Source organism: Mytilus galloprovincialis, chromosome 2 (genome assembly GCF_965363235.1).
Source record: "Mytilus galloprovincialis chromosome 2, xbMytGall1.hap1.1, whole genome shotgun sequence".
In the NCBI taxonomy this organism is placed as follows: Eukaryota; Metazoa; Mollusca; class Bivalvia; order Mytilida; family Mytilidae; genus Mytilus; species Mytilus galloprovincialis.
Genome location: NC_134839.1, coordinates 104660072 through 104683541, shown reverse-complemented (window position 1 = coordinate 104683541; position 23470 = coordinate 104660072). Strand labels below are relative to the sequence as shown.

Below are 23470 nucleotides of genomic sequence, written 5' to 3'. Positions count from 1 at the left end.
CCCTTCAGATGGTTGTGGAGTAAACATGGCAGTAATAATGCTGATACCCTTCAGATGGTTGTGGAGTAAACGATACCCTTCAGATGGTTGTGGAGTAAACATGGCAGTAATAATGCCGATACCCTTCAGATGGTTGTGGAGTAAACGATACCCTTCAGATGGTTGTGGAGTAAACATGGCAGTAATAATGCTGATACCCTTCAGATGGTTGTGGAGTAAACATGGCAGTAATAATGCCAATACCCTTCAGATGGTTGTGGAGTAAACAAGGCAGTAATAATGCTGATACCCTTCAGATGGTTGTGGAGTAAACATGGCAGTAATAATGCTGATACCCTTCAGATGGTTGTGGAGTAAACGATACCCTTCAGATGGTTGTGGAGTAAACATGGCAGTAATAATGCCGATACCCTTCAGATGGTTGTGGAGTAAACATGGCAGTAATAATGCCAATACCCTTCATATGGTTGTGGAGTAAACATGGCAGTAATAATGCTGATACCCTTCAGATGGTTGTGAAGTAAACATGGCAGTAATAATGCCAATACCCTTCAGATGGTTGTGGAGTAAACGATACCCTTCAGATGGTTGTGGAGTAAATGATACCCTTCAGATGATTGTGGAGTAAACGATACCCTTCAGATGGTTGTGGAGTAAACGATACCCTTCAGATGTGGAGTAAACATGGCAGTAATAATGCCGATACCCTTCAGATGGTTGTGGAGTAAACATGGCAGTTATAATGCCAATACCCTTCAGATGGTTGTGGAGTAAACATGGCAGTAATAATGCTGATACCCTTCAGATGGTTGTGGAGTAAACATGGCAGTAATAATGCTGATACCCTTCAGATGGTTGTGGAGTAAACGATATCCTTCAGATGGTTGTGGAGTAAACATGGCAGTAATAATGCCAATACCCTTCATATGGTTGTGGAGTAAACGATACCCTTCAGATGGTTGTGGAGTAAACGATACCCTTCAGATGTGGATTAAACATGGCAGTAATAATGCCGATACCCTTCAGATGGTTGTGGAGTAAACATGGCAGTAATAATGCCAATACCCTTCAGATGGTTGTGGAGTAAAAATGGCAGTAATAATGCTGATACCCTTCAGATGGTTGTGGAGTAAACATGGCAGTAATAATGCTGATACCCTTCAGATGGTTGTGGAGTAAAGGATACCCTTCAGATGGTTGTGGAGTAAACATGGCAGTAATAATGCCGATACCCTTCAGATGGTTGTGGAGTAAACATGGCAGTAATAATGCCAATACCCTTCATATGGTTGTGGAGTAAACGATACCCTTCAGATGGTTGTGGAGTAAACGATACCCTTCAGATGGTTGTGGAGTAAACGATACCCTTCAGATGTGGAGTAAACATGGCAGTAATAATGCCGATACCCTTTAGATGGTTGTGGAGTAAACATGGCAGTAATAATGCCAATACTCTTCAGATGGTTGTGGAGTAAACATGGCAGTAATAATGCCGATACCCTTCAGATGGTTGTGAAGTAAACATGGCAGTAATAATGCCGATACCCTTTAGATGGTTGTGGAGTAAACATGGCAGTAATAATGCCGATACCCTTCAGATGGTTGTGGAGTAAACATGGCAGTAATAATGCCAATACCCTTCATATGGTTGTGGAGTAAACATGGCAGTAATAATGCTGATACCCTTCAGATGGTTGTGGAGTAAACGATACCCTTCAGATGGTTGTGGAGTAAACGATACCCTTCAGATGGTTGTGGAGTAAACGATACCCTTCATATGGTTGTGGAGTAAACATGGCAGTAATAATGCCAATACCCTTCAGAATATCACATTTTTATCATTTTTTTTCTGATGTCTATCTGAAAAATTACTTATCACCAATTATTAGTAAATCATTTAAACACTGTCCAATTTAATGGTATTATAAAGTGATTTTCCAACTGACTTTGATACCATTCCTGTCCATGAATATCAATAAGTTACTAATAAGACAATGTAAATCATTACAACAATGTCAATAACATTCTGGGTAACCTAGAAGGTGCCGTAGAATTCTATGATGATTATTTTCTTCTTATGAATGATAAATACGGCTGCAGTAATGACACTTAAACTGGTGAAGTATATCACGGTGAAAACCTTTTGATTACAAGTCCAGCGTAAGTCTGATCATGTTAGGTCAATCAATTATCTTTACTTTATAGACATTTAAGATCGTGATCATTTTAGGGTTTGCATGACAACAGTTCTTATGTACTAGCCAGAAACTTACTGTGATTCTGATCTTGAAGGTAAACATCTCGCCATTCAACAACAAAACGATCAGCTGAAAAAAATAAAATTATTTGATTAAAAATGACAAACTACATTTTAGTTTCTTAATACTGAGTGAAAAGCTAGACTGTAGCATGAAAATTTTTTTTTATTTGATTTAGTTGAAGCTGTATATCTATTTCCATACTGATTGTAAAGCCTTAATTTAATATGACAATGCTGGTTGCTTAAAAGTTTGACCATATGTCTATTGACGTATTGAGGGCACACAATACAGAACCTGATTTTTCCAAGTGTAACATCATGTCTATAGATACTGTTGGCATCACATATTGCTATTCTGAAGTTTCTTAATAATTAGGATGAAAAAAAACAAATGTCATTAAATTCAATTTCATGAATTTAAAGGGAATTAAATGTAGCCTGCTCTCTGCAGAAAAACAAACAAGTCACTGACATTGACTAGAATGAGCAAAATCAGAATGAAATAACTTGTACAGTAAGGAATAAAGGTATGGGTCATTTTCAAAAAATGTCGAATTTTGAAATTGAAAAAATTATTAAAAGTTACTTATTCAAACAACCCTCTACATAAGCAAATCAAAACAAACAGTACTTTAAGAACAACATATTAAAAGATGCAATCTTAATGATGTCATACAAGAATATGTTGAAACATTTTTTGATCGGTGGTACATTATTTTGTCTATCCTGTTACCATTTTCAAAAGAAATTTTGGGTTATTAAGAAAAGGTTTAGATAAAATGTTAAGCTTGTTTTACGTAGACAATTAGATGGTTTTCAAGAGAATAAACTTCTATATATATTCATTCTGTAATATAATAGATTATTTGCCAATTTTCCAGGTTGTACTGAAAAATGCCTTTAAAAATTGGTTTTCAAAGGTTGTAAAAATTACCACCAGTAATGCATGTCTAAGATAGCAATTTATATTGTTCGGCATTTTTTCACCCTTTCAAATAAACCCAACATCAAGTAAATCCCTCACAAGTTAGTTAACTTTTCTCTATATTTCATTGGTAACAGGAACGTACGTTTCTGATACATTACTTTATAAAAGTCTATCCTGTTACCTTTTTGTCTATCCTGTTACCGATATCAGTATTGCACCTGCGAATGCTTAATTGGGAAGATTAAGACTTTATAACCTTAAGATGACTTCAAACACCGAATGTTTCATTCGTTTTGCACCTATATGTTAAGATAAAAAAATTAACGACGTTTTTGTCTACAATTGTCTATGCTGTTACTGTAACCATAGCAACCATAGTAACAGGATAGACATAACAGGATAGACAAATTTCTTCGTTTTTGATTGCTGTTGTGAAATAACTACTCCCTTTGGTGAAGTGATTATGTTTTTCTATTGTGAATTTGGTTTCCAACACGTTATTGCACTTTTTACAAATATACTGTTGGTGTATTTAATCAAAATTGGTGGTAACAGCATAGACATAAAAAAAAGTACGCTGTGTTTTTTTTCACCAAATGTCTTGAAATTTCTTTTCTCTACACTGTCGTTCAAGAAACGAGGCGTTTTAAATGTAAAGTTTACTTTGCACTTTTGAGATCAACACTGACTGATTCAATATTCATAGGGAGAATAATTTGACGGCTGATTTAAGTAGCGGTAACAGGAAAGACATGAACCTCCTGTACGCAGATTCAATTTAGTTTGTAGATAATATGTTACATACAATGATATAGAAGCTACGATTTTTCGTTAGAGTAATATTTAACGTTCTTAAAAAGTCCCTTTTGTAGATATCAAGGCGATCAGAAAATCGCAAAAAAATCATTTGAAATGTGTTTTTCTGACACTGTACGCAGACAAATACCCCCAAAATGGGTCTTAAATGCAGTTTAATCTTATCAAAATATATGCAAGGTGTGTTTATTATTAATGTTCTGAATCACAAATCCGACAAGCTTTCATTTAAACCATTACAACTGAAATTTCCATTAGAAATAAAAAAGTTAGCATGGGTGTACTGAAAATTCGACATTTTTTGAAAACGACCCGTATATCTTTTTGGGCAAATTTTGAGAGTACATTCAAAGATTGACTTTGTGTAAAAACTGCAGTAAAATAACTGGAGTGTATGACCTTAAATAAGCAAAGTTATTCAAATTTACTGAACTGAAACAGAAAGACAACACAAACTCAATATCAAATACAACATGTTTGAATTACTTTTGATATAAAATAATAGATTTGATTTTATTTTTTATGATCTGGGAAACACTTAACAATTTAACTAGCTATAATCATTGTTTTTGGTGTTGGTAATGGCATGTTTAAGGAAATTGAACAATATACTGCATTTGACAACTATTTTAAACCTAAACAATAGCACCAACATAGAATATAAAATAGAAATTGATTCTCTGTAATTACACATACCATTTTTTTGTGTTTTTCCTTTACAGAATGATAATGCCTACTTTCTGTCATTTTATAATAATCTCCCACAAAGATATATCAAGTCTAATAACTGTTTAAGGTTTCGATCACGTCTTAATTGAGTTAAAAACTGTTTTCCTGTATGCCTATTAATCAATAAAACATTGCTTTTCTGTGTTACAGTCTTGTCTGTACGGAGATAATGTCTAATCTACTGTCAAATTTCTGATTAAGTTTGACAAAAGTCACATCTAATGACCGATTAATCCCATAAACACAACTTAGGAAGCTTCTATTATTTGATAATCATATTACAAATTCCTGTCTGTTACAAGGATTACCATTCAATAAAATTTGTAAACACATCTTTGGAAAATTCTTCAAAATCTATTGGTAAAATTGAGAATGGAAATGGGGAATGTGTCAAAGAGACAACAACCTGAACAAAGAACAGACAACAGTGCCTTTTAAGGAAAACACTGTAGGGTAAACTTTCAATACTGTTGAACTTACTACATTATCATCAAAGTAAGCTTTCTTTAAAATAATCTGTAAATTTAAACTTTATATAATGTTGCGTAAGAGTGTGACCATATCAAAATGTTCCATTTATGTAAATTCATCATTTTTAATGTAGAGTAAAAGAATATAAGGAGAAATTTCCTCTTTAATAAATTCTTGTTAGCATTGTGTTACATATTGTCATGTCATGGTCATATATAGTACCGGTATTGTGATTGCTAATTTTTGAAGACCATACAGGGACCTATAAAGTTGCCTACATCCTGGTCATTTGAACTTAAAGATGAAAATAGAAATCTAAGTACATGGTGTTCCTTAAATTTTGGTTTGCCAAGCATGTATAGGTACACAAAATCCATTGTTCCTTTATCTGCATTACAATTGTACAATGTTCAGTTTAAAATATACACTTACTGTAATCTTTATATAAAATGTCTGAACCATTTCCAATTGTTGTATCAAAATTAGCCATCAGTGGAGCTATATACTGTGTTGCTGTCAACCAGGAGTGTAAAAATGGACTCATATATAGGAAACCTGAAAGTAATAAGAGTAAACACACTGATATGTCTCGTCTGCTTTATTAGTCATGATTAAATTTATATTGAAAGTCCTTAAGATAAATATAAATTTAAGGTGGTACCCAACACTTTCACTAAAATTAATTTGGCTCGTTTAATTTTCATAAAATTTTGACAAAGTATTTACTTTGACCCTTTGACAAAAATATAAAAATTTAAAAAATTTTGAACCAACCGTTTTGTCAAAAAAATTACACTGGTTATATAGCAATTTGACCAACACCAATTTTGATCATTGAGAAGCTTAATATTCCTTTTACAACACAACGTAATTAAAACGTTTAGCTGACTTTACAGAGTTATCTCCCTGTAGTGTTAGATACCACCTTAATGTGAAGCTTAATATTCCTTTTACAACACAATGTAATTAAAACGTTTAGCTGACTTTACAGAGTTATCTCCCTGTAGTGTTAGGTACCACCTTAATGTGAAGGTTTTTGAATACTGTTTTTATTGGTATAAATATTGATTCTGTTTTCAGTAACTTAAAAAATCAAAATAAATATTTGTTTTATATATAAATATGCACATTCATGGCTCTACAATCTGTTGATACCTAAATTTTGGCATCGCACATGGTCATGTTTTTTCTGACTGATAATTACATCTTTACACTAACTCCATTGGATGTTGGATGTGTACTGATTGATATTTTAGTAACATGATTTTTGAATGAGTTGTTATCAGTTTTGAATTAGCTGTCAGTAAATGAGAGTACTCTTATATCTGTGCTTTGTGTCTTTTCTGTTTTCAGGGCTGTATAAATACCCAGCCATGCTTGGTATTTATATGTTGACAAATATAATGCCTTAACCCATGTTAAATAAACTCATCATAGATACCAGGACTAAATTTTGTATATACGCCAGACGCGCGTTTCGTCTACAAAAGACTCATCAGTGACGCTCGAATCCAAAAAAGTTAAAATAAAGTACAAAGTTGAAGAGCATTGAGATCCAAAATTCCTAAAAGTGTTGCCAAATACAGCTAAGGTAATCTATGCCTGAGGTAGAATAGCCTTATCATTTCAAAAAATTCAAAATTTTGTAAAAAGTTACTTTTTAAATATAACAATATCATACTACTGGGCTTGTGATACCCTCGGGGAAATAAATCTCCACCAGCAGTGGCATCGACACAGTGGTTGTAAATAAACTCATCGTAGATACCAGGACTAAATTTTGTATATACGCCAGACGCACGTTTCGTCTACAAAAGACTCATCAGTGAAGCTCGAATCCAAAAAAGGAGCATAGAGCATAATGAAAGAATTATTTCTTAATTCTGTCAATTTTTGGACTTTCCCTTGAAGTTTGTTATTTTTCGTTATACTTTTTTCATTTGTTCATGAACACAATTTCTTGTTTGAAAGATTTTTTTTAATTAAAACATCAAATTCATCCACTTTAAAAGTGCATATAGATATGATAAACAATCCTTGAGCTTCTTAATTTTGTAAAAACTTATGTACATATCTACTTAATTCTAGATATTAAAATTAATAGATTTAAATTTCAATATCCATTTACCTACATTGTATTATGTGAATATTTACATTGCAAGGTTGAACGAATTTCAAAATCAATACTAAAGTATATTCAAATAAATTGATGGTACCTGCCAAAAACTAAAGCTTTAAATAATCATTATTTCAGTTTACTATACTTAAACATTAGTACTTGAGCAAATATAAATAGGGCAAATCAGTACTTCTGCACTGAAAGGAAGTTTTTCTCTTTACTTGCTTATGAAATTTGAAATATTTTGAATAGTCTCTCTTTTTCCCCTGTATAAAAGACTATTATAGTTTAAAATGAATGAGGGCTAGTTTTTGTGAAACTCCATTAAAATTATATCATTTTCTGATTAAACTTTACATAACATACATAATAAATAATGCAGTGTCAGTATTTTACCTATTTATAAAATATCAAATTTGATTCCAATTTACTGTTTGTATTAAAGATGACATAATGCAAAACACAGCATGTACTATGAGTGTTGATGACACAAACATTTTAAATTGGCCTTTCATAGATGTGGGTTGATATCTGTCCATTTATCATTGTTATTTCCACAATGGATATTGCAACTAAATTACCAGAAGATATCTCTTTCAGGAACAAAATTTATATTTTTATATTATTTTGGACATAAATTCTTAGTTAATTTTCATTATGAATTATTGTTTTGTAATAAATAGGACATTAGTTTTCTCAATTGAATTGTTTTATATTTTTCGTTTTGTGGCCTTTTTTAGCAGACTATAATACAGTATGGGTTTTTATCATTGTTGAAGGCAGTACAGTTTCCTACAATTGCTTATATCTACTTTATTATAACTTTGTTGGTTTGTTGTCTTTTAATGGCAATCATACCACATCTCCTCATTTGTATATACTATATTGTAGGTTTTGTGAAAACAGAAATGTGGTAAATTATCATAGGATTAACAGGTTACCAATCTTCCCATTAAAATACATAGTAAAAGGACATATGAGGTTATAAAATAAAACCATGTAAATAATTTGTATAACAAACTTTAAATGTCCTCGATGTAGGCCATGCATGAAAGTACAAGGTATTGTTAACGGTATCACGATATATACTATTTAATCCTGTATTACTCAGAGACCTGTGATGATTTAGGGGTATTTCAACATGATCATCCTATCCTATAAATAGGGTCATTATATAAGAAAAAGATTAACTATGTGCAAACATAAAAAAAAAATTATTTCAACATTAAGTTTTGCTTCGTCATACAAGTAATTGTTAACTTTTCTTAAGTAACCTCAAGTTTAGTTTCAATTTAGTTACATCTTTTGAACAAATATCTAATAAATGCTGCTTATTTAGTTAGAGTAAAATAAAGCACTATGTATATATTTATGCTCAGTATGGAACTACTTTATTTCATTTCACTAGCTTGCTATCAGTTACTGTGAGCCCTTGCTGATACAGTATTGTTTATAATTGCTGAGTTTCTACTTTTATTTTCATTCTATTGTATAACAGTATTATACAGTTAATATTTTATGTACTGATTATCATAGTATGCACTAATCCTAATGAGAAGTGGAGGTTGAGATCTCAACAAAATAATTTCCACCCCACCAGATGTCAATATGCCTGTCCCAAGTCAGGAGCCTTGTCAGTGGTTATCTTGTTATATCTTAAAATACCTGATTTTTGTCATTTAGGGAATTTTGTTTATTTGGCAGATCTTTTCTAGTCACTGTTAAATAATTAAATGGAGTTCTATACTCAAAGAGTTTGATACAGGAGGATGACTCATACCTGCCAAGTTTTCAAAATGCCCATGGGGGTTTTGCTGCCCTACTCCTAAAAAACCTTCAAGGGGGCCTTCAAATACAGTGTTATGTTGTTTTTTTGCTTCTTCATACTTTTATATACTTATTTCCTTAATTCATTGTAAAATTAATTGTTTTGTTAAAATTGTAGTCATGATTGCTGTTTAAAAATTTCAATTTGGGAGCCTCCATGGGGGAAATCCCCCACAAATAGTGACAGTTGGCAGATATGATGACTTGTAGATGTTTATGATTTTTGTATCCTAGAAACTTCTCTTATTTGTATGATTATGACATCCAATGATATTTTACCTTTTCAGTTTAAGAAAATTTTCTCATTTTCTCATAACATCATTTTTATTTGTCAACTTACCTCCTGTTGCTATGGTGACCTTTTTTACTGTGTGACCATAAAAAGGAAAACCGAATGTTAAACCAACAGTCTGTATAATGAAAACAAAAACACAATTTATTAATCAATAATCAATTACATACAATAAAATAGATCTTCATCCACTTATAATATACATATATATTCAATACTTGGTATAAAATTTGTTCTGTTTTTTACACACATTTATAAAATTAGATTCTCATCAGTTCGAGTCCAGAGATGACTTTTTTAAGGGAATTTTTAATTTGTCTCCAAATACTAGTTCAAAATTTTAGATGACATGCCTGGATGAACTTTGATTTGTTCTTACATAAGTGAAAAATTCAAAACTTTCTGTTTGACCTAATAAAATTGTGTCTGACTAGTCAAGAGTAAAATCTGCACTGTACATCATTACATTAGTGTAGTCTTAAGGGAAGTTGCCTTTGACACAAAGGAGAATTAATCAAATTAATCTGAATTACATTATTTTAATTTTACTTGTATTCTAATTCTACTGCTACAGAAAGAAGATATTAAGAAAATTTGGTTACTTATATAAACTTAGAACTTGTCCAACAAAGGCAGCTAGTTTTTAAAACACAAATTGTTTGTGTCTTTCTTTGGGAGGGGAGCTCCTATTCATTGTTTAATCCATTCTTAGTTTTATAATTACAGGTTACTATTTGAGACCTGTATTAAGACGTGATATATTATGCCTTAATAAGATGCCATTCTTTGACATGTATTTGCTTACATCCATGACATTTGTTCCTTGGTGGATAGTTGTATCATCACACCAAATCTCCATATTATAATACCAACTGTAGGTCAGTAAGTCACTAGGAAGTTAACATTAAACATGCTAATTACATGAGTAATAAAGTTATAAAACTTCATTAAGACTACTGATTATGTTGTGTGTGACATTCCTTTTATATTACATAAACTCTTCAAGACTGCACATCAAATAATATGGCTAAATGGCTATATGTCTTTTTTTTTTAAACTTGGCCATGGACACCTTGAATCAGACATTGGATTCTATTACTGAGGGTATTCTAATAGCCCATTTCAAGGTCCTATAAGCAAACTATCATATACTGGATAGCATTCATACATAAACCATATTTATTTTCTCCAAAGTAAAAGCCAAATCATGAAACTTCAAATAGATAAGGGGTCTCTGATCATTTAAGCTACTTTTGTGGACAAATTAAACATGTTAAACACCTATTAACGTTTTAGTAAAAAATGTAGTAATTTCCTTCCAACCAATCAAATTGTACATAAATGCGAGAAAAAGTTGACACAAAAACTGTCTTACTAAAACTATTAAGACTATCAAGAAAAGCAACACCCAAATGGCATCACATGTGACTTTCCCTCTTTCAAAGACTACTCCAGTGAAACTGGCTGTAGTAGCCATCAGTGTCCTATAGTTGTTAGGTCTTTTGAGATATCTAGTCGGCAATCAAACCACATCCCCTTATTTTTAAATAATACCATATAAAGTGCATTCTCTTTTAATTTCTTAATACAAAACTAAACTCGAAGAAAGATCAGAAATCGAAATAATTTAAGTCATATCAGTCAAACTAGAGAACAAATGTTCTTAGGAAATCTATCAAGTACTTTTCTTCCTTTTCAAACTTTAATTATATATATGTTAATTATCTTAAACCTTTTACTCAAATGAAATTAAAGACAAAATCAATCGAACAATAGAAAAGTGTAAATTGTAAAGCTGTTTACAGTTTGTATCAATTGAATATGGCTAAGGAACAAGGGTGAATATACTAGTTTAATACCTATTTTGTATGCAAAATCATGTATACACTAAATTATTTCGCTAAAACAACTGAAATTACAAATTCAGACATAGATATTGATTTTTAAAAGACCAAAGGGAAATTTCTTTTCCATAAAAACTTCAACTGTGGTGTTCCTTTTTGGAACATAAAAACTTGAAAGATTTATCACTTGATGTGATAATTGAATTTGTGTAAAGTTTTTGTAAGATGTTCAATCACAAGCTTGTTAAAACAGGCTACTGAAAGAAGACATTTATGTTGAAAATCTATTTCACTTTGTCTGTAGATATTTCTTGTGAACCGTCAAACTGCAGTGTTTACTCTTCTTACAGTAAAATATTTACATAACAAGTGGACATTGCTTGATATCAACTCAAGTTATTTTATATTTTATTTCATTATAAAAATTAAAGAGTCATCAGACAAGTGTATTATTATGATTCAACTTAAAAAGCAATAGTTGATATCAAGTGACATCCTATTCTCAAAGTTGTTAATCCTTTTTTTCTTATGGTAAAATTCTCATTGCTCTGGTGAAATATTTCCCAGCAGGCGTCACTTCAAATAAATCTGACTACATGAGAATATTGAGTTAGGAACCAATGCAGACAACTTTTAATATCAGACATTTTAAAACTTTTTAAATAAATCAAAATGCAATCAAATTTGACAAAAAAGAACATTTTAAGGTGAAACATTTCAGTGTTTTGTATATTAATGAAGAACTCACAAAACCAGGTAAATATTTTTTGAAAAGAGAAGAGGAAATTTGTTCAGTTTCTTACGATTTTTATTATTCATAATAAGGACAAATTTCCTCCTTTAATAACACATAGCAAGAAATTTTCCCTAACATCACAATACAAATGGTCCTAAAGAAAAGTGGCTTGAAGCCAGGTATTAATGTCTACTTCCTTCTTATTAAAGGTAAGAATTATTGATTTAACAGTTAACCTACCATTTTAAATTGAACATTAAAGGCACATTTCTCAGAGAATTATTGATCTTTTAATTGCCATGTAAGACAGTCACCTTTTAGACACATCTTTACCAAATTTACAACTTAGTAGTTCATGAACTTCAAGAAAAAATAGCCCATCATAAACTAACCTAATTATAGTCTAAGTAATAAAGTCTTTTATATTACTTTATCAAAGATTACATATATATTATAAATAATAAAATATTATAGACTTTTAACAAATATAGCATACTGTGTCTTTTATGTTTCGGTACCCTAACATAAAATAACCAATTATGACTTTTCATATTACTTTATCAGTGTTTATTATTAGGAATAGGATCGTAAAACAATGAACTCTGTTGCTATCTCATTGAAAAATGAAGTCATGAACCAGAGAATGTCTTTTAATGGAAACAAATATAATTTATAATATTTGGTAAGCGAATAGGAGAATAATACACTGATGTGTCAAATCTATGTAGTTTGATTAAATAGGATTTGTAAAACCAATATGATTTTGTCTCTTTTGGGATGAAGTATGAAATATTAATATGAAGTTTCCCTCTTTCAGATGAAGAATTACTTCTGCAGTTGTAAATATATCTGAATTGTTGGTATACTTATTTATACAGTGAGCTAAGTACTTCCAAAAAAAATTGTTATATCAGGGTTGTTCTCAAACCCCTGTTATAGAAATACAAATATGCTCTGTTGAAGAAAGCAACTGCATATGCATATTGGACTGGTGTAGTAGAGATTTACTTATAGAGAGTCTTGCAAATTTTAATGTTTTCTACAACAACTATATCATTCTGAAAAGTTTTTTTAGGAAAATAAGTTACAAATGAAGAAAAATATTGCATGGTACATGAACCATATGTGTCATCTAAAAAATATCTATATAAAAATAATGTGAAAATTTATTGGAACACTTAGTGTCCGCCCATTTACACATGATTTAGCGTTAATCCTTGAAATATTTTGGAAGGTAAGCCATTTGGGGAAAGAGGGTTAGGATCTTGCCTTGTTCCCCTGGAAACAGTCAGGACATGTTTATCAATGATATACATACCACAGCAATTCTATGACCATTTGTTAATGAAGCATGTTGTGCAGGTAAATCATTTAGTTCATCCCAATATTTGTCACTTAGTACAACTTTTGAGGTATAATACTTATGTGAACCTTGGTCCTGCAACAGAAAAAAATGAAAAACAATCAATGACAGTCTATGAACCAGGGTTCTTCTGAAATCATAGCAAATTTATGCATTGGACAAAAATTTAAAAAAAAATTAAATGTGGTTCATAAGTGTTTCTCATTTTTTAATATAGATTTTAACGTTGGTTTTACTGTCTGAATGGTTTTACACTTGTCATTTTCGAGGCCTTTATAGCTTGCTGTTTCTTGTGAGCCATTTAGGCTGTGTGTAGAAGGCCAAACTTTAACCTATAATCGTTGACTTTTACAAATTGTGACTTGGTTTGAGAGTTGTCTCATTGGCAGCATACCACATCTTCTTATATCTAAGAGTTTTAGACAGTCGTTTTCATAGTCTGTTTACATTAGCTATTTAGGTTTTGTGAAATTGTGATACATACCTTTATATCAATTGTACTTAATGTTGAAGTAGATTGTGTACTCTGAGGACCTGACGTTGTTCCTGTACCAGGAGATGTTGTATCAGATGGAGATGGTGCCTGTCGTTTGTTTATATAATGTCCCTCAAAACTTATCACAGGGTTAAAATTGGACGGTTCATTGAGCAATGTGTATGGAACATCTGAAAATAAACAAATAAATTTAAAATATCTTAAGATTAATTGGTCACATAACACTGACATGACTGATGGCAACCATAATAATAATAGACACAAATGTTTTCATGTCCTGTAGGGTAAGAGTTCTTAAATGGACTCCTTTTGTTCATGAAATTGAATTCCATCTACTGTTAAAAATGAAGTCTAAATAAATGTCTCATTCTTTTCTTCTTCAAGTTTTCAAGATAATTTGGGGCAGCAACTTCTGTAGGGAGTATGATTTCAATAATATTGATGTTTATTGTAGATCTTTCGCAGCTGATAATTTTTTAACTATTTTAATACTATTTCAGGACTAATAGTAAAATAGTTTTCTGCCAACTGTTCAACTGGTCTTCAGTACTCTGGTGAGCAAATAATTGTTCTATGCACTGAGGTCTTCAATATTGGTCTAAGTAAATCATATTGTATGTTTACTCTATATTTGTTTAAATCTTGATACTGTTCAATAACATTATATACTATATGTAAGTATTTTCAAATTAGTCACTTTAAAATTGAAGGTATCAAACAATGCATGAAGAGTATACAAAAGATAAAAATGTAAGTTAGCTGACAAAATATATAGAGGTTCAACTTACTGGTAATTAATTGTGTTAATTTGAATAAAGATGTGAAATTAATGTAAAATATGATCATTTAGAAACATACATGTGTACTTGCTTTCCATATAATTTTTCATAATCTAAATTCCCCAACAGATGACTTCATTTAGCTCCTGGCCCCAGCTCTATAAATAGTTTATGTTCTTGTGAACTTACACCTTTTAAAAATATATTATTTTATAAGATATATCCTCTTTTGCCTGTAGTTCAGGATTTGCATTTTCTATAATTTTATTTTACATAAAAACATATCCTTGTCATTAATTTTTCAATTTTATTATTAATTGGTAAATTTGTCTCTTTCTTAGCATTAACTCTGCAAAAAGTATTTATATACTGCTTTTAAGAAGTTAGCTTATGATGCCACATCACTATCCCTATTTTAAGCTTTCTGCACAAAAGTCGCAGGCTTGACAAAAGTCGTAGGCTTGACAAAAGTCGTAGGCTTGACAAAAGTCGCAGGCTTGACAAAAGTCGTAGGCTTGACAAAAGTCGCAGGCTTGACAAAAGTCGTAGGCTTGACAAAAGTTGCACTGGTGAGGTAAAAAAAACTAACCAGCTAACTGCATTTAGGTTTTAAGCAATATCTGTATTCTGATTAAAATTGTTTAAATGTTAGTTTGAGGGAGGGCGCACATGAACTTCATAAATGTTTAGTGGAATAGCCACCTTTTAAAACTTTCAATTAATTGATTAATTACTTTAATGAGATCATGTCTGCATGAAAATGCAATAAACTTGTTTTATATTTGAATTGATGCATCAAAATTTGTGATGATATACAACATGAAAATTTTCTTATCTTGTAAACTTTTGAACACGATAAAACAATATATTCCATCACTGTTTTCATGTGATACTATAAAAAATGATGATCAATTAGTACAACTATACATTATAAACTAAAATAAGCAATTAATATAATAAATTGTAATTAAGTAGTCAAGAGAAAAGTAAATTTAAAAATTTCACACGGTCAACTTTTCACAGTTTTGTCACCAGTTACTTTCTCATCCTAATTTAAATAATTAAAGAAGAGGTGGAAACATGTAAAGTAAATTACGATAATCTTTCAATGTTCTTTTTAATGTCTATTTCCCATTAACATTTAAACATAAAGCATTATATAACCATTCACATGGGCACTGAAATCTGTTAAAATCTTGTAGTTCCTTTATTCAGAGCAGACTTCCAATTTATAGGTGACTTAATTATATACATTAATCTTGGGATATAATGCATATATGTACAAGAGACCTCATGTAATCTATATAAAGCAGCAATTTTAAATTTGATATGGCTGATTTTTCATTTAGTCAGAAAATCGTTAAAAGTGATTATACTTCTGAAGACAATACATACAAAAGACATGTACATGTTGTATATTCAAATGAAAAATAATTGAACTTTCACAGAAATATATATACTGTATAATCTATCACAAAGAAGTCATTTAAAGTAATGGGATATCCTGCATCTGTCATACTTTACTATAAAATAAGAACTATAGCTGTAAGACCCCCTTAAAATACTTAAAACCTATCCCTTTGTTTTTACATGTTGGTATAAATTGGATACACCCAAACAACTAATGCCTTTATTAGTGCATCTCATATCATTGGCTGATTTCATCTCTTTTCCATTAGCTAGAGATTCAGAATAATGTGCCCAAATCAGTAGATTGTTACTTAGAAAGTTCTACTTTATACATTTACCCAAAAAATAAGATGTTGTATGATTGCCTATGAGAAAACTCTCCACCAGAGTACAAATAACATAGAGGTAAACCACTACAGGTTACCATACAGCCTTTACCAACACAGTCTTCACGATGAACTGTTAAATCTACAGGCCCGGAGTTCATTTTTTGAAAATTTTTAGTTAGATTCTGTTGGCCTGTAAATATGATTTTTACAGGCCAGACAGCAATTTTACAAGCCTGGGGTGCCAGGGCTGCCACTCAGCGTGAAGACTGCCAACACTGCATAGTCAGCTATGAAAGGCCCAGATATACATGTATCCTGTTTCGTACTAACCAGTGAATTGTTACATAGTAAGTCCAGTTTTGTTCAAGTACCCTGTTTTATACTAAAACAGACACACTGAGCCAACTTTGGAGTTTAAAACTCTTCATAGAGATGTAAAATCAAACAATTTTTGATTCCACAATCTTACAGAAGCTTGTATAATGTAAAAACTTATCATGCTTACTTAACACATCACTATCAAATATACCCACCACACAGACAGCAAAACAGATAAAACATTAGTTAACAGTATTACAACTATAAATAATTTGTGGTCAGACAAGTTAGTAAAGTCAATTTTCTCAAGTGGTGTACCAGTAATTACAGATGTTTGTTTGACCACCCAAACTGTCCCTAACATCATAAAAGTACATGTTTGGAAATGTTGTAAAAAAATTTACAAGTCTTATTAAGAAATTAAACTGTAATCCACAAATTTGAATATGGCTACATACAACACAACAGGTAGAATTCTAAACAAAACAATTTACAAGACTGCATTAAATTATTAACGTATTGGATATTTGTGTTGCCGCGTTGCTGTCACTGACATACATGCATGTATATGTCACATCATCTATCAGTCTACCCATTCATATATATATATATATATATATATGACCTGTTAGTCAAATGCGTTTTGTTTAAATATAATTTTTTCACTTTTTTGGTCTTTTGGAAAATGTTGTTTGTGCTGTATTTAGACCCTTCTACAACGAAATTTGTTTTACATGCACACGTATAAAAATTGCGGTTTTTATCCAACGCAATCATAGGTTTGAACGTAGTTTTCAATTTAGACTTGTATATATAAAAAGTATATTTAAACAAAACGCATTTGACTAACAGGCCGAACAACTGATGTTATTTAACCCTGCTGACTGCCATTGGCGATATATATATATATATATATATATACATGTATACATGTATCCTGTTTCGTACTAACCAGTGAATTGTTACATAGTAAGTCCAGTTTTGTTCAAGTACCCTGTTTTATACTAAAACAGACACACTGTTTTTAAGGGCGATGCGTATATATATATATACGAGTCTAAATTGAAAAGATTGCGTTGGATAAAAACTGCAATTTTTATATGTGTGCATGTTAAAGAAATTTCGTTGTAGAAGGGTCTAATTACAGCACAAACAACATTTTCCAAAAGACCAAAAAAGTGAAGAAGTATATTTAAACAAAACGCATTTGACTAACAGGTCGAACAACTAATGTTCTTTAACCCTGCTGACTGCCATCGGCGATTGTCAAATAAAATTGATCACAAGATGTAACAAAATTGATCTTAATATAAATTTTATACTAAACAGAAAACAATTAACTTGTGGCCACGATGTTATGCCACAAACAATTAAGGTGTTAATATTTTTTGTACACCAGATCCGGATTTCGACAATAAATGTCTCTTCAGTGATGTTAGGGATCGAAACGGTATTTGGTATGCCATTTAAAATGTACCCTTATTTTTAGATAGACTCTTGAACTTTAAGAGTCAATATAGGATGAACGGATCATATAAACCGGAGGGAAAATATGATACAAGCCCAAACGAAAAAATATAAACGAGTCTAAATTGAAAACTACGTTCAAACCTATGATTGCATTGAATAAAAACCGCAATTTTTATACGTGTGCATGTATATATACCAACCTTAAAAACTCAAAATAATAAAAGGAACTCCTGAGTTGCTCTTTCCAAATAATATAGTTCAAAACCAAAAAAAAATCACAAATATCAAATAAACAGGTGTACAACGTCATGTCCTCTAGAAGAATCTGTTTAAACTAGATAGTATTCTTGCAAGCCTTTTTTTCAAGGAGTTGCCAATGAATAAACTGATTATTTAAAGCAGAAATGTCTGTCCATGTCATTCTGATATACAAATCAAATCAAATCAAATAATTTTATTGGTGTAAATTCCTATACAGAAATGATACCAGCCGACATTTACAAAATACAAATACAAAAATAAACAAACAAACAAACAAATAAAAAAAAAAAAAACCAATCAAACATATTTTCTCAATGATCATGATAAGAGATACATATTTTATATTTACATTGCGTGGAGGTGTTATTCATACAATTATTAATCCAAGCTATTACAATCAGCTTTAATAAGTACTATAAAAGCTCTTAACAACATTATGTTATTGTTTGCTTTAAATGAATGTTCAAATCATACATATCGCTTATTCCAGCTACACTTACAGTACTACAAATGTAATGTCCATATCATTACTTTTCAAAATGAAACTAAACTTGTCTTGTTCACACATATTAACAAAAGATGGAACTATATCACTTAAATTATTAAAAAGTACATTTCTATTAAGTTCTAACTCTTTACATTGAATGAGAAAATGGAACTCATCTTCAATGCCATCCTTACAAATTGGACAAATTCTCTGTTCTAAAGGTGTTCTAGTATATCTACCAACTTCTATTAGTAATTTACTATTACTAATTCTGATTTTTACCATTTTAGAAATAACACTTTTGTTAAGGTCCAGTAGAAGATATTTTTCTAATTCAAAATTATTTTTAACTTTGCGATATGTTCTTAGTTTATTACCATGACTATTACCATTATTAGAGTCACAAAAAAGAGCTTGTTTCCAGTATTTTATGAATTCCTCTTCTAATTTCTTTTGAAATGAAAAAAGTAATGTTTTCTTTGACATAGTATTTTGATTTTCCCAGACATGCTGAAAACCAAGTTTACCTAATAACACTTTTAATTTACTACAAAAACCATTAGGAAAGTTTAAGTTTTCATTGTACGCTTTCTTTACCATACTCTCACTGTTCATATTAATGATATGAAGCCAGAAGTTAATTGTATTTTTAAGGGCTTATACATGATATAAGAAATTGCAGATAAACATTTAAATACCAGGTGGACAACATCATGTCATAGAATCTCTGCAAGTCAAATTAGTGGGAATCAAGTCTGCCATTTTCAAGGAATTGTAGAATAACAATGGTCATTTTCATGTATTCTTTGTTTTGACTGCACATCACCTTCTATTTCAATAGTATATTGACCCAAAAGAATGTCATATTCTAAAGTAATAAGGATGTCTACACTTTTTTGTTTAGGACTAGTAAAGGACCAAATCATAATTAGATGTTTGCTGATAAAAAGATTGAAAAAAATAGAAAAGATTCTCATTTACAGATGTTTTATAATAATAAGATAGACAAAAAGGTAAAGACTCTCATTTAAAGATATTTTATAATAATAAGATAGACAAAAAGGTAAAGACTCTCATTTGACGATGTTTTATAATAATAAGATAGACAAAAAGGTAAAGACTCTCATTTGACGATGTTTTATAATAATAAGATAGACAAAAAGGTAAAGACTCTCATTTGACGATGTTTTATAATAATAAGATCTATAGACAAAATGATAAAGTTTCTCATTTGGCGATGTTTTATAATAATAAGATAGACAAAAAGGTAAAGCCCCTCATTTGATGATGTTTTTTTTTCAAGATAAACAGACTGACAAAATCAATCAGTACATTGTCATTCATCAAAGTCTTGTTATCAACACATATATCATAGAAATAAATTTGTACTTGAGAATATCATTTTTTGCAGGTCAACCTAGTATATCTTTAAGCTACATTATTCAATAGGAATTCATGTGAAAAATGTTTAAATGCAACTTATTGGTATACATATATAAATTTCTGGAACAATAATAAATACACAGAAATTTCTGGACTACATGTACCTCTCAGAATAATGCCCTGGCCCATGTCAGAAAACTATCTACGCAGAATGTATTTCAGTTCAAGGTGAAGGTAAAAGTACACTAAGAAATATCAGATCTTTCTACAGGTATCATATAAGGGACTTATCATTTTTTTCAAACCTAGGAGGTCATTTTGAAATCAAACATATAAAATTTCTTGCCCCCCCTCCCAATATTTCACTACTTTTGTTTTATCAATTCCTAAAATCGTTTTAAAAATATGTGATTCCCCAAAATTTGAACAAGCCGAACACCTTTGACACACATGATAGGGTGGATATATACTTGAAGATTCAAAAAGTTTACAAATTTTTCATTGGAGATAAAATTGATCACCCACATGGAATTTGTGAGAAAAAAAAATAAACCCTCCTTTACCACTTACAGAAAAAAATATGGTTTCCCCTCCATTTGATCAGCAATCTGCCTGTCACCCTCCAGTGTAAAAATAATTTTAAAATAATATCGGTAAGTCCCCAATCTTATATTCTCAATAATCTGTGTCAAACAGGTCCGATACACCCTTACAATAAATCTATAGCTACATGTACCTGTACATACATACCACATAAAATTTACCTATGTGCAAAGCAAATCTCAAAAAAAAAAGAATATGTTTGTGAATACGAATAACTTGATTTGCAGTTTTAAAAGTTAAAATGAAGTATAACTCTATAACGGGTAATGACTCAATGCCCAAATTGGAAGTTGGAACTGTTTGCATTTTGTGGTTCATATATGTAGCATTGTGTATGAGTTTCATGTTATTTGCACAAGACAAATTTGGTTTGAGTGTGAAAATGAAAATGGGACTGACTGACAGATGAAAGGACTCACTGCAAAAAGATAGTCAAGTTAAATATGATCAAGGTCATGATCAGATGAACCTGGTTTTATGGATATGAACAACTTGCAATAAACTAAATTTAGTTGATCTTAATTGCTTTTCATTGTAAGCATTATAACCCACATATGAACACTTAACTTTGTGTAGTGAACCATAAAAATTAAGGTCAGATGGACATGTATTACACCTTACAATCCATTTAACAAATATAGCTGAACTATTGCTTATCTTAGAGAATCTGAATTACAAACAAAAATGTGTCCATATAGTAAACAGATGACCCACCCACACCATCATTTTTTATGTTCAACGGACTATGAAATTGGGGTCAAAACTCAAATTTGGCTTAAAATTAGAAAGATCAAATCATAGGGAACAGGTGTACTAAGTTTTAAGTTGATTGGACTTCAACTTCATCAAAAACTACCTTGACCCAAAACTTTAACTTGACAGCAGGACAGAATGAAGGATGGACATACAAAAGCAAACAGACAGACGAAAGGACAAACGGATGCACAGATAAAAAAAACATAAGCAGGGCATAAAAAATAACCATGACCAATGTAAAGAAGATCGATCATCCAAGGCTTGATAAACCCTACCAAACAGACAGACAGGTACACCTATAAACATTCTATACACCTTATAAAGTTGAACTCTGACTAAATAATTGTACCTGAAAAAAAAAATAGAACTAAGAACAGTTGAACTTACATATTTTAATAGCAATGAACCATGCAAAATGAGATCAAGATCAGATGAACCAATGTAAAATGTACATGTTCATTGCAATTGACACCTAACAACAAATGAACAATCTTTCTTAAACTAAATATAGTTGACTTATTACTTAAGTATCAATGAAAACCTTTATAAGGACCTACAAATGTAATAAGGAAAACTTAACAAGTGGTCTTTAAACCATGAACTGAGGTCAATTTCATGTAATTCCTGTCTGATGTACATGTATACCTTGCAATGATTCTTAAATTTTATAAGAAATATATTATATCTATATATAGCTTCCAACCAAAACAGCTGAATAGAAAAAAATCTATACCATTCAAGAAGTCATTGGACCATGAAAATGAGGTCAATGGCAACAGACATATCTCAGACAGAACCTTCAGGCTTTGAGGCATCTGCATACAAAATATATCTAACAAGATATGATTTATCAGGGACTTCTATCTTCAAGACCTTCTGAAATAGAAAGGGTCCCCTATGACAGATTAGCAATTCTTTGTCTTTAATACTAGTAGTATTCTGTGCCATTTGTCATCATGGTCAAAGGCAAGACAAAAATAAATGATCATGAGTATCACTGTTAATTTATCAGAGGTCAAGGTCAAATGTTTGTTAGTTAAAATGTATATAGTTATATAGGTACATGTGTAATAAAGATTTTAAATTTATAGTTCAGTTAAACTAAGTTTGAACCTCAAATTAATTGCAACAGAAAATGTTTTAGTTCTTATCTATAGCATTAAGCCCTAAATATACACAGAAAAAAGTCCCGTAAAATTTGACTTGAGGAAAACTCAAATTTTGCATTTTCAATTTCTTATGGAAAGGGAGATAACTCAGCAAAAATGGGGTTATATGTTTGTAACTGACTATAATATGTAATCTTCTGCTCATGAAATGTACAAAACTAAAGTGTTATGGGTATTTCTAATTTTTTTTGCACATTTTTCATTAAAGAAATTGCAAAGTTATGGCTTTGTGACCATTTTGAAAAAAACAATGTGAATATTTGCTTTTGTTTATATCTGTAAGTTATATTTTTTTCAGCATCTACTTTGTTTAAAGAAACATTAAACCACAAACAGAAGAATATATTATCAAATGGTTTTATTCAATTTGAGATTCTTTAACTTGACATGCTGAAAAATCTAATAAATGGTCAAATAATGAATTATAAGATCTAGGTTGCAGCTTGATAAACATTATGAAAACACCTTTAGAGTTGTTTGTTATTTACGAAAGACGGCTAAAATATCAAGAATCAATACATTCTGTTGAATAGAAGCCGTAAAGCTATAATTTTGTATAAATTTTTATTGATATTTCTGCCTTTTTTTGCAGAGTTATCTCCTATATCAATGCAAATCTCCATA

At 30.8% G+C, this 23470-nt stretch overlaps 1 protein-coding gene across 7 annotated transcripts in view; it reads right to left on the bottom strand.

The window, feature by feature from the left end:
- Nucleotides 1-23470, bottom strand: part of LOC143065230 (plexin domain-containing protein 2-like) — a 69457-nt gene that overhangs the window by 39104 nt on the left and 6883 nt on the right. For all 7 annotated transcript variants that reach the window (XM_076238673.1, XM_076238677.1, XM_076238675.1 and 4 more), the window contains exons 2-6: nucleotides 13870-14051; nucleotides 13341-13460; nucleotides 9491-9560; nucleotides 5637-5759; nucleotides 2274-2327 (exon numbers count right to left, since the gene is read on the bottom strand). In XM_076238673.1, the coding sequence (XP_076094788.1) occupies nucleotides 2274-2327; nucleotides 5637-5759; nucleotides 9491-9560; nucleotides 13341-13460; nucleotides 13870-14051 (549 nt within the window). The remainder of the gene's footprint in view (nucleotides 1-2273; nucleotides 2328-5636; nucleotides 5760-9490; nucleotides 9561-13340; nucleotides 13461-13869; nucleotides 14052-23470) is intronic.